Source organism: Archocentrus centrarchus, chromosome 12 (genome assembly GCF_007364275.1).
Source record: "Archocentrus centrarchus isolate MPI-CPG fArcCen1 chromosome 12, fArcCen1, whole genome shotgun sequence".
Lineage (NCBI taxonomy): Eukaryota > Metazoa > Chordata > Actinopteri > Cichliformes > Cichlidae > Archocentrus > Archocentrus centrarchus.
This window is the reverse complement of record NC_044357.1, coordinates 2,159,409-2,171,660: the sequence shown is the minus strand read 5'-3', so window position 1 is coordinate 2,171,660 and position 12,252 is coordinate 2,159,409. Positions and strand designations below refer to the sequence as shown.

General features: G+C 39.8%; 2 protein-coding genes across 3 annotated transcripts; both read left to right on the top strand.

Moving 5' to 3' along the window:
- Nucleotides 1–284: 284 nt before the first annotated feature.
- Nucleotides 285–5,270, top strand: tmem150c (transmembrane protein 150C). 2 transcript variants are annotated; one of them, XM_030742796.1, is made up of 8 exons: nt 285–721; nt 2,804–2,918; nt 3,569–3,622; nt 3,703–3,738; nt 3,835–3,902; nt 4,064–4,191; nt 4,275–4,452; nt 4,691–5,270. In XM_030742796.1, the coding sequence occupies exons 2-8, from the start codon at nt 2,845–2,847 to the stop codon at nt 4,888–4,890; spliced, it is 738 nt and encodes a 245-aa protein (XP_030598656.1). In that variant the 5' UTR covers nt 285–721; nt 2,804–2,844; the 3' UTR covers nt 4,891–5,270. The 2 variants fall into 2 exon arrangements, with proteins under 2 accessions (XP_030598656.1, XP_030598655.1); XM_030742795.1 differs by having other exon boundaries at nt 311–408.
- Nucleotides 5,271–6,707: 1,437 nt separating this feature from the next.
- enoph1 (enolase-phosphatase 1) lies at nt 6,708–11,440 on the top strand. The gene is made up of 6 exons (XM_030742563.1): nt 6,708–7,040; nt 7,774–7,875; nt 8,501–8,703; nt 9,208–9,340; nt 9,516–9,639; nt 10,526–11,440. The coding sequence occupies exons 1-6, from the start codon at nt 6,957–6,959 to the stop codon at nt 10,663–10,665; spliced, it is 786 nt and encodes a 261-aa protein (XP_030598423.1). The 5' UTR covers nt 6,708–6,956; the 3' UTR covers nt 10,666–11,440.
- Nucleotides 11,441–12,252: the final 812 nt, after the last annotated feature.

Here is a 12,252-nt window from a genome sequence, read left to right as displayed (position 1 = left end):
GAGTTTCCTACTGAGCCCACAGGCCACTGTGACAGCTCCCTGATGCTCTGGATTCATTGTACATCGAGGCCACTGCAGGTTCAGCCAAGGCTCAGTGCAAATGAAGCGAGGCCTCTTTAGCAGCTGCCTTTACACGTTCCCAGCTATAAGGTTGAGATAATATTAGCAACACAAAAACAAGCTGGACAAATCTTTAATATTTCTGATATACATTTCAGATATGTGGCCAGACATTACTAATAATAAGATGCAGCCCTTGCATCAGGATATGGAAGAGTGCCCCACAGGCGCCACATTTGTTATACGCCACTACATCTGACAGCAGCGGTCTCTGCAGGCAGACTGCGGACTGAACGCGCTGCCCCTCCGCCTGAGCCGCTGTTTTGGGGATTATCCGCGCAGGGACAGGTATGGTCCACAGTTTTGTGCGTGCCAGCCGATTAGAGCAGTGCTTGTTATGTTTGTGAATATGTCGTGTGCTGCTGGGGCTCCCTAACCCTATTACACAACTCTCGTAACCATCTCATTCTTGTGCTTCAAGGATACACAAGCCGCCATATGCGGACCGCCCAGATCGGTCGCTGAATGTTTCTTCTCTTCTGCTGTTGAGTTTTTCCGCAGCAAACCGAGAATGGAGTAGGATAAGGTTACTGTACATGTGTATGTGTTTCATCGGAGATTTAAGTAGTTCTGACTTCCTCATCTCCTTCATCATAAATATGTAAGCATATTTTATATTCCTAAAGGACAAGACTAGAGACGCAAACCAGCTACGCGTTTGCTACAAACTAAAAGTTACTGCTTAGCAGACACAAACGTCAAGTCAAGTCAAATCAAGTCAAGTTTATTTATAAAGCACATTTAAAACAACGACGTTGACCAAAGTGCTGTACAAGATCTGTAACCCCAAGGACTATACTAAATAAAAATAAAAAATATATAAATAAATAAATAAAATAATAAAATAAAAATAAATAAATAAAAACATTAAGAACAATAAATAACATAAGAAAATTAAAAATTAAAACGTTTAAAACAAGTACCATAAAATACCATAAAATAATCATCTAAAAGGAGGTAGCACTGCAGCCAAATGCCAAGGAAAAGAAATGTGTTTTTAATAGAGATTTAAATGTGTGTATCGTCTGAGCTGTGCGAATATGGAGAGGTAGATCGTTCCATAGCTTTGGTGCTGCTGCTGCAAAAGCTCGATCACCTCTCTGTTTTAGTCTAGTTTTAGGCCTCTGTAAGAGCAGCTGGTTCGATGACCTCAGAGCTCTTACAGGGGTGTGACAGTGAAGCAGCTCAGACAGATACAAAGGTGCCAGTCCGTTTAAGGCTTTAAAAGTAAGCAATAAAATCTTAAAATCGATTCTAAAACGGACAGGGAGCCAGTGAAGGGATGACAGGACTGGGGTAATGTGTTCATGCTTTTTTAAACCGGTTAAAAGACGAGCTGCCGCATTCTGGACTACCTGCAGGCGGCGCACAGATGATTGATCTATGCCAAAGTACAGAGAATTACAGTAGTCCAGGCGGGAAGTAATAAAAGCATGAATAACTTTTTCCAGGTCCTGCTGCGGGAGATAAGGTTTTACCTTGGCAATGACTCTGAGTTGGTAAAAACTGATTTTGGTAACAGCACTTACTTGCTTCTCCATTTTAAAACTACTATCTAAAATGACACCCAGATTTTTCACAGCATCACGACAGTGAGGAGCCAAATGACTCGGAGTGCCAGAGGAGTAGCTTGAGGGGTCAAATTTACCAAAGCATATGACCTCGGTGGATAAAGATCTCAGAAGCACCTCCGTATTTTTAAGTAGCTTTCAGGAAGTCCAGGAACTCAGTGTCTTTTATCCGATTCAAGTCAAGTTAATTTAATTATACAGCACATTTAAAAACAGCAGCTGTTGGCGGAAGTGCTGTACATGTAATCAAATAAAAACCTTAAGATTTAAACAGAGTCTGAGGAAGGAAACAAAGTGAGAAACCCTGATGTGAAGGGGCAGGTTGTTGCACAGTTTTGGAGCAGCAGCTGCAAAGGCCTGGTCTCCCCATGTGTGTGTGTGTATATATATATATATATATATATATATATATATATATATATATATATATATATATATATATATATATATATATATATATATATATATATATAATTTTTTCCCTATATTGGATAGAAAAGGGTGAGGACAGGCAGGAGGAGATAGGCCACATAGCAGGGGGCGCGCGTTGGACTCAAACCTGGGCGAGCTACACCATGGCCATATGGTCACCCTCTGAGCCAAACTAGCACCCTCTAATGTAGCAGCACAATGTTACTTTAGCCGGGCACATATCACAGGGTGAAGTTAACATTTATATTTACACATTTAAAATTTAGATTCAGTATTTAGGAGTTACTGTTTAGGTCGAAATTCAACATAGATTTTGATGTAGACAGTTTGCAAGTATTGCTGGTTAAAAAAAAAAGTGTCTCAAAAAACTTAATACCATATTTTTATTAATGTTTGGAAATAAATGTGGTAATATGTTGCAGTTAAAAGCTGCATTAGGGCACAGAGTACTGCACATAAGCCTGACATTTTTGCCCAGTGTTTCCTAAGCTAATTTTCAATGTTATATTTATTTATGACAGCATTTTCTGATTTCCCATGAGCTCTGTTAACCGTTTTCTTGGTCCTTCCCGTGCCACTACATTAAAAAAAAAATCCTGGAAATACATCTGGTCAGTAACTATTAACCTCCATCTCCTTTATGCATCAAATATATCACACAGATACATGTTTTCATACAGACTAACACAACATCTTCATCTGTGGATTCAGAGGAGACAAGATGCTGAATTTCAGCCTGTGGGCTCTTCTGCCTCCCATCTACTCTGTCTGTACTGCTGCTGGACTCTGGGTGGTGTGAGTTTTGTTCCTTCTAGGAGCACATTTATGCTACATTTATGCACACAAAAAGGTAAGCAATTAGAAAGAGACAAGCTGCAAGAAAGAGAACCAAATTTAGCAGAAAGAAAGAGAGACAAAAAAGGAAAAGGAGGGAAGTTGTGGAATTACATTGTTCCCGTGCATACTTCCCATCTACACAGGCATTGTGTCAGATCTGTAATGGAACGGGATTTCACATCTTTGTATTTTTTTAATTGGATATCTATGTTATACTTTTGTATTTTTATATGTAGTTGCTTCCTATCTCTTTGTAAGTCCTAATTAATTAATGTAATTAAAGTATTTTTCATGTGCGGCTCAAAGCTGGACTCTGACTGAGGTCAATATGGTTTGTGGGATTGAACAACAGGATTTCTTCTGCATCTGACTTGGGAATAAATAAGACCTAAAACTGAACCTGAGAACACATCAGAGAAACAAAAAAAAGGGGGGGGGGCACAGTATAATGATAGTACTCCAGAAAGACACAACAGAGGCAAAGATACACAAAACAACCACTCCTCTACACCCCCCCCCCCCACACACACACACACACACTCATACTATTGAATCAGCTTTTATTACAGAATGTTTTATTCATTATGTTCCCTTCTGCATTTAAACAGATACTTCATAGCTGTTCACGATGGGAAGATAGCACCCCTGAGTTCAGAATACAGGTTTGAATTCATATATTTTGTACAGTGAAGGTAATGATTTTGATGCATCTCTGGATTAAATGTCATTCGTTTTGTTCTAGGAGAAAGAACGGCTCCTTTTATCCTCCCTACATTAGGTACATGCTGCGCTCTCCATTTCTGATCATTTTAAGAATAAAAACATTTAATGTGAGGATAGCAAATATCAGTTTCCCCCCCTTTTCCTTTCTCAGTTTTGCAGGTAACTTTCCTCCAGCCAGCTGCATCTTCAGTGAAGTCATGAACTTGGCAGGATTTGTAGGTAATGGAAACATTGCAGCAGTGCTGATACTGTTAATACAGGTTGTATTAGTTACTGGACAACAATGGGGTTCATAAAAAATGAATATATGTAAGGTACCTTTGGATACATACACAATAATATGTGTTTTAGACTTGTAATGATTCTTCTCCTGTTTTCAGGGTTCATTATTGCCGTCCTCAGATATCTTCAGCTGAAGAACAAAATAGACAAACATTGGCTGAACGTTGGTAGTCTGGTGTGTTTCTCTATTGGCTGCTTTGGAATGACAATTGTAGGAAATGTTCAGGTAAAATCACACACAGACACACACACACACACACACACACACACTAAGGTCTGGGTTTACTGACTGCCTGATTTTTGTGTTAGTTACTCACTGCGAAGCGCGTTCACGATGCAGGCACCATCATGGTGTTTGGACTGGGGACGCTGTTCTGCTGGGTGCAGTCTTACATCACCATGAGAGTTAACCTGAGGAATGAGGGGAGGAAGGCTGCGATTGCTCGTTTCCTGTTGTCTGGAGTCATCACTCTTTGCATAATACTTTGTATCCTTTTACAGAGAGAAGAATGTACTCATTCGAATGTGATGGCCCTTTTTGTCACATAAAGTACAAAACAGAGGTTCCAAAAGAGCAATAAATTTTCCCTTATAGGTATTCATAAAAGAAAAGTACAAGAACTGTGCTATCATTTTAAAACTACATTTTGTATTTACTCGGGTTATCTTTGTCTAATATTAAAGCTTGTTTGATGACCTCCTGACCCTTAACTCCTTTGACACAGACTTCTCCCTGATGCGTCTACACCTTCACATGCATGCGAGTCGATGCCAGTGGGTGCTCGTCATGTCCTTCCTCATCTTCATCAGCACTTTTGCCATCGAGTTTCGTCACAGCAGCTTCTGGATGGTGTGCAACGACACCCCTGGGTATCCCTTCCATCCATCAGCAACATGTGAAGGGGCCCAGGTCACAGCTGAATGAGCTGTAGGGGTGTTACACAGGCTCATATGTAGACATCCTGAGGTTTATTTACATGTAAATATTTATTATGCAGTTGCAACAATCTATACAGGGGTAAAATATAATCACCACTTATTGTATGCGTATTTGAATGTTACATATTTGATCAGCATTTAAGGGCACACAGAAAAAATCAGCTTGTATATTCTTTTAATTGATTCTTTTATTTTTCTATAGCTTCTTTTTACAGACAGTGTTTACATTATTTTCACAACTCTTCAAAGTATTTCTGAATATGAAAATGCTATGATGAGCGCACTGTTGCCTAAAGACAACTCATGTATTCACAGTACCAAATTTATAGCATCAGTATCAATAAAAAGGTTATTTTTAATCATCAATCGCTGTGATTTTATCATCTTTGAATCTTCAGTGACAGTTCTATCAGCAAAGTGTCAAGACATTTGAATTATTATTAACTGTGTGATCATAAACAATCAGCTTTAAAGGAGCAACTGTTGCTCCAGTTGCTTCAGAAAGTTATTTGTAGAAACAAACTGAGCCATTTTGACATGTGATGCTGGAGGATCGAGTGAAGAAGTCACAGTCAGGGCTCGAGACCTCCGGTGACCATCATGATGTCACACAAGGCAGCTGAAGATCTGAGCACTCAGCAGCCTGTGAGGCAAGAATCAGGCTGAAGACTGTAGATATCAGTTTTATCTAGAGTTTTTTTTTTTTATGTGAACACTTGCAGCCCAACAAAAAACATCTAGAATTGTTTAGCTTTAGGTTAGTTAAACATAAATAAAAAGGGGAGACAGCCAGCCTGAATTTGTCACAGTTTACACAGAATCATTTTTATTGATGAAACAATAAATTTGTAGTCAGGTTTTTTTTCTTTTTCTTTGGATAGTGGTAGGCTATCTGCTTTCCCATTTCCAAAAAGGGCTGCCAGAAGGAGCTTCACAGTTCTGAGTACAAACATGACAAGAAAGCAAATAATTGTATTTTCCAGGAAAGGAAAACTTACTAATTGATGTGTTACTTCACCTGCCACTTTATTAGGTATGCCTTTCTAGACTTGGGTTGGACCCCCTTTCACCTTCAGGACGGTGACCTTCCGGGATCACATTCAAGATCCCAAATGTTTAACATTCATTATTCATGAACACCACATAAGGTGCGTGGAAATACTGCACATTCATGATACAAATTACTCGTGCTCTATCGAATTGAGATGTGGTGACCAATGGAGGCCATTTGAATACAGCAAACTTACTGTCATGTTCAAGAAAGCAGTCTGAGATGATTTGAACTTTATGACATGGTGCATTATCCTTCTAGAAACAGCCATTAAATGATGAGTACATTGTGGTCATAAAGAGATGGACATAGGAAGACTGTGCTGTAAAGGGCCCAAAGTGTGCCAAGAAAATATCCCCCAAACCATTACACCACCAGCAGCAGCCTGAACCACTGATGCAAGGCAGGAGGGATCCATGGATTCATGTTGTTCACGCCAAATTCTGACCCAAATTTCAATATTATTCTGCCAGGACAGACACAAGACAGGAAACGCTACTGTATTACATTTAAAGAAGCCTTTCCCCCCTATTGTCTTTGCACATATCTTTATGTTGTCGTCTTTACATTACTTTAAAGTGACATAAATGTGGTTAAGTGGTGATCAATGTTGTAACTATAATGTAAAACAGGGTTTCTTTTAATAAAATAGCACAGCATAGTAAACTGAACGGCAGACAAAACAAAACAAAACTCTCTTCTTCTTGTTTTACTTGCTGTTTAAATTCAACATATCGCCGCCTACTGGGGTGGAGTCTGAACTGCTGGATCTGGCCATGTGTGCTTATCACTGCTCTGTGTGTTAGCTGTGAACTGATAGCTCGTCAGTGGCTTACCACCAACTAATTTGTCAGCGCGTTCATAAACTACGGTCTGCTTTGATCTGCCAGGCTTGTAGAAGCAGCGAGGACCGGGAACAGCCTGGTTCTGAACGCCGCGGTGCTGCTAATTAGTAAGCTAACGTCAGCTAACAAAAGCAGCTGCAGACTCATCCGATAAAAATGGCCACTGTTTCTATTCCTGCCTGCACTACAGCCTTGCTGCTCGACATTGAAGGCACCACCACACCGATTACATTTGTTAAGGTAAGCAGCGTTAAATGCGGACGTGTTCAGGGCACGTCCGGTTGTCCGGCCATGCTAACAGCTACCTGTCACCGGTAGCAGGCAACTAAACCGGCAGAACTTCACGGTATCTCTCCAGTTTCTAAATGTAACGCAATTTTATTTATTTGCTTGCACAACTGGCTGCTCCTCTCATTTATTGTTTCATCCATATTTACTTCGTATAACCCGAAACACCAGTTCATAAAAACACACCTAATGCTGCGTTCACGTTATATGAGAGTTGTCGTAATTACCAGTTTCGTGTAAACATCCAAGTACTGTTGACTTTCACGAAAGTCTCTTTTAACAATCCAGTATATCGACCGACATGTTTTTTTTCTTTCTGACACACGAAAGATGAACAGATTTCCCTAACATTTGTTATGTTTAGTTATTTATTTACTCATTTACATCTGCTTGACTGCTCGCTCAGCTGATTATTGCATTTGTGGCACTGTAAAGCGTGTATTGTCAACAGGGAAGTTGCAGAGTGCCATCTGGTGGACAAACTATGTACGGCAATATATAACGTGGTTGAAGGGTGTTTTTACCTTTGTTTTATAAATTCTCATTTAGATTGACAGCTGATATCGGCTGATGACATCGGCCTGCTGATAAATCAGTTAGGCTGTAGTGTAAATGAACACAAACTAGTGTATTTTATTCTTAATTAAGTTTTTTCCTTGTTGCGTGTCCATGTTTTCATTTCCAGGATATTCTTTTTCCATACATCAAAGAGCATCTTGAGGATTACCTGTCCACTCACTGGGAAGAAGATGAGTGCAAACAAGATGTTCATCTATTAAAGAAACAGGTAGCTGGTTAATGGGTTTTCAAGTGTGACTCACCTCTGGGGAAAATGAAATCCAGGTTGTTACTATACATTATTCGTTAGCACCCAGTGAAGAAAGTACGACAGCCTTTTATTTGGGCTGCAAAGTAGGATTCTTGGTTTTTCTGTCCCTTATTTTCTTAATCACTTGCCTAAACAGTAGTCCAAAAATAAGGAAGTGAAATATCTTAATAAATGTTGAAAATCTGCAAATATTCATCTTTGAGAACCAGCACACAGTGAATTTTTAGTGTTTCAGCATAAACAAAATTATAGAAAGTGATTCATCTAGTGGAAAATCTTTACCTTATACCAGAGTACTTAATGTCTTGATCTCCTTTTTTGTGACTTTGCAACATTTTAATGCACATCGTCATTCCTGTTTTATTCCACCAAGTTTAATGTCTTGATCTCCTTTTTTGTGACTTTGCAACATTTTAATGCACATCGTCATTCCTGTTTTATTCCACCAAGTTTAATGTCTTGATCTCCTTTTTTGTGACTTTGCAACATTTTAATGCACATCGTCATTCCTGTTTTATTCCACCAAGTAAACCACTGAAGTGCCTTAGTGCTCTTTTAACAAAAAGGCTGACTGTCATGGCAGATTGAAGAGGACATGAAACAGAACCGGGCGTGTCCTGTGCACACCGTGGACCAGACAGTTCACACAGATGAGGAGAAGGCCATCAGGGAAGTAGTGGAAAATGTCCTGTGGCAGATGGCGGCAGACAGGAAGTCCACAGCACTCAAGCAGTTTCAGGGTCACATGTGGAGGACAGCTTATACTTCTGGGAGAATCAAAGGCGAGTAAGTACACTGATCATTTCCCTCACTTTCAAAATTCATCTGTTTAAAAAAAATGTGCTTCTCAGATTTAGGTCGTAATTCTCTTTACACTGAGTCTGGCCTTGTCAGAGACTGTATGTAAAAGATTGCTGTAGGTTTCAGATCAGAAAAGTGAAGTCAACAGAGAAGGGCCCTAAAGTTGCATTTGTTTTTAATGGCCAGCAGGGGGCGATACATGTGGCTTCAAAAAGACCTTTGGATGTATAGAAGGTGTATACTCACAAGTGTTCCATCAGTAAGCATGACGGCATGTGAGAGTTGGATTTGGTTTGTTTTTATGAGGTTTTTCCTGCTGCACATCATTACTCGTTCAGAGATGTCTTAACGCTGTATTTAAAGGTACTTGTTGTAGTTTCTCTGTACTCCATTACAGGCCATTGCAGTTTTGAGTTTATAAATGTTGCTTCTATCTATCTATTTTTTTTTTTTTAAATAAGGTGATGATGTTTGTTTTTTTGCAAACAGGGTCTATCAGGATGTGGTTCCATCCATCAGAACATGGAGAGGACATGGCCTAAAAGTCTACATTTACTCCTCTGGAAGCGTGGAGGCACAGAAACTTCTGTTTGGATACTCTGTTGAAGGAGATCTTTTAGAAGTATGTTCCTCTCTCCTGTTTCACTGCAAACCCTCACTTTACTTTCACATAGTGAAAATTTTGTGTTTTTAAGGGGAGCTTTAGTTTTGGGGAAAACTGTTAAGGGTTAAAACAGTCAAAAACCTCTGTTGTTATTGATATGGTCTAAACTGATGGTTTTATTTTATCATTTCAGTTATTTGACGGTCACTTTGACACCAGTATAGGGGCTAAAGTAGACACAAAGAGCTATGAGAGAATTGCAGAGAGGATTGGCTGTCAACCTGAGGAAATCACATTCTTGACAGACGTCACCCGAGGTAAGTACGTTAGCAGTGATGTGTTCTGGGTTTGGTGGTATGTTTATCTGCCAGTAAGATTTCTTTTCTTGGAAAAGAAAGCGTTCCCACGAGCATACTTGTTGTGAGTGGTTTTTTTTCTTTCCAAGATATAAAGTCATGGATATACAACACATCATCCTGCCAATGAACTAATGGCTCATGTGTCCTTGGAACAACACATCAGTGAGGCATCTTTTGACCTCTACAGTGCCAGCAGCAATTGCACCATGAGTGGTGTAGGTTACACTAACCCAGCTGTCAAAGAGTTGTTGTTGTTTTTGATTATGAAAATGGCTAAAAGATGGCAGTTTCTTGTTTCATTTAAGTGTACAATAGTGTTTGAAGGAGGATGAAGTGTTTGCTTTGGCAGACACCAAACAACCTCGTCACAGCACAGACGCGTCACTTAGTGGACTGCCTAACTGAATTGTAGCCCACTTTTGTAATCTGATTTTCCAATTTGAAAATGTCTTAGACCAGAATTCTCTGGACGTTGAACGTGGCCTCTGGCTGTTTGGGGGGGAAAATCAGCGGATGATAGATGAGTTGAGAGCTTTTATAGTGCCGAGATGAAAGGCTTCAGTGCTGCTGTATCTCCTCACTAATGGGTGCATCCTTTCCTGTTTACCCGCACCGTCTGTGGTGGGATTCAGTCTTGCAGTGCAACGCGATATAGCTGCTTGACATTATCCCCCTTTTCTAATTTCATTTTATTTTTTATTACTGAATACATAAAATTGTTTGGAAAAACAGTCTAAATGTCAAGGAATCCAGTTAAATATAAACACCACAAGCCTTTAGTTTTTCTCCTGCTTTCTTGCCTTAGAGGTGCAGCGTGTATTTACTCATGGATCTGTCATTGCAGAGGCCAAAGCTGCAGAAGAAGCCGGCATTAATGTGGTGGTGGTGGTCAGGTCTGGAAACATGGAGCTGACAGACGAGGAGAGGGCCCACTATAACCTCGTTACCTCCTTTAGCCAACTTCAGCTGATGGGACGCGCTTAACAAAGAGTTCTCTGACTTCATGGTGACCTCTCCTCTTTTTTTGCCCCCACCTTTTTTGCAACTCTAGTGTTTTTTTTTTGTTTTTTGTTTGTTTGTTTTCTTTGTTCCACGTTGATGGGTGAAGAGGTGCTGGTGATGCTGCTGGGACTGCTGGCAATCAGTGGAGCTGATCATGAAATCCCAGCCTCTAGAGATGGTTCAGTATCCAGTTCTTTCAGGATGCCTTTCACATGCATGGAAATGGAAGCATCGAGCATAACAGGAGCTCAAATGGGACATCATTGTCATTGGACCATTTGATTGAATGGGAAGCTGTTGATTATTACATTTACAAGGCTGAAGAAACTTCACATGACATATGAGATTACCTTTTTACCTTTTAGACGAACTGTATTTGACTGCCACTTTCCAAATGTATATGCGTAAGCTGTATTTCTTAACCATTTCGTAAATGTTCATATGCTGTTTTCCTCCCCTCTACCCTAACTAATGTGTTGCAGGTGTATGAAGTTCTATCCAGTGAGTGAACTGTCTCGTTTTAGAAAGTTACAGTATAGATGCACTCGGCAAAATGAGTTTTCGTTTGAAACTTTGTTTGAATGTCTTAATTAAGCCCCTCACAGGTGAATGGTGTCTATTTAAATGTGCCATACTTGTTGTTCATCTGTAATGTTGGTCTTGGGAAGTAAAAATACCGAAACATTGCCAGACTTTGTGAAACATTGTTGGTATTATTCAGGAAATGTACTTCTAATAAATGCCTCGTCTCCCAGAAGCCTGTCCTTTTTCTTCAGTCCAAATAAAAGACGAGTGCTTCCAAGTTGAACTCTGATTGTAATCTCAAGCAGTAAAGTTCACAACTCTAGCACTACAATGTGTATTATGGTAAATAGTAGATGGTGTAAAATCTAGTCCTCAGTATCTAAAAGGTGCATGTATGCCAGTGCGACAGCCCTCCTCCGGCTCCAGTACAAAGTAATGTACAGAAACATGAGGATACACTTTGGTCGGGGTGGGGGGGCTTTAAGGTTTTTACCTGGTCAAACCATATTTGGAATGTGTGCTTTTGAACAAAAAACTTTTGATGCTGTCTTTGTGAGGTGTGTGTACTTTGAAAATGTGAATGTGTGAATGTGTGGGAGAAAAAGGTTATTCTAGAAACCCGTGTCCAAAACAAAGGCTGTTTAAAAGTGTCAAAAATAGAAAGCAGTGATTTGCAAATCTCTTAAACTCTACATTTAATTAATAAACAGAAGCAGCATTATCATGTTGAAAAAGGAAGCTGTTGCTTTTTGATATTGCATGGTGGATCAAATTGATAAGATAAGATAAGATAGTGTTTATTTGTCACATGCACAGTTATACACAGTACAATGCACAGTGAAATGTATTGGATGGATGTATTGGATGGATGGACTGGATTGGATGAATGTATTGGATGGATGGATTGGATGATACTTTTCTGCGTTCATAATTCCATTAATTTTAACAGCCTCCCCAACAACACTGGCTGAAACGCAGCCCTAAAACACGACGGAGCCTCCACCGTGTTTTACAGATGGCTGTAGAGACTGGTGTTCCTCTCTC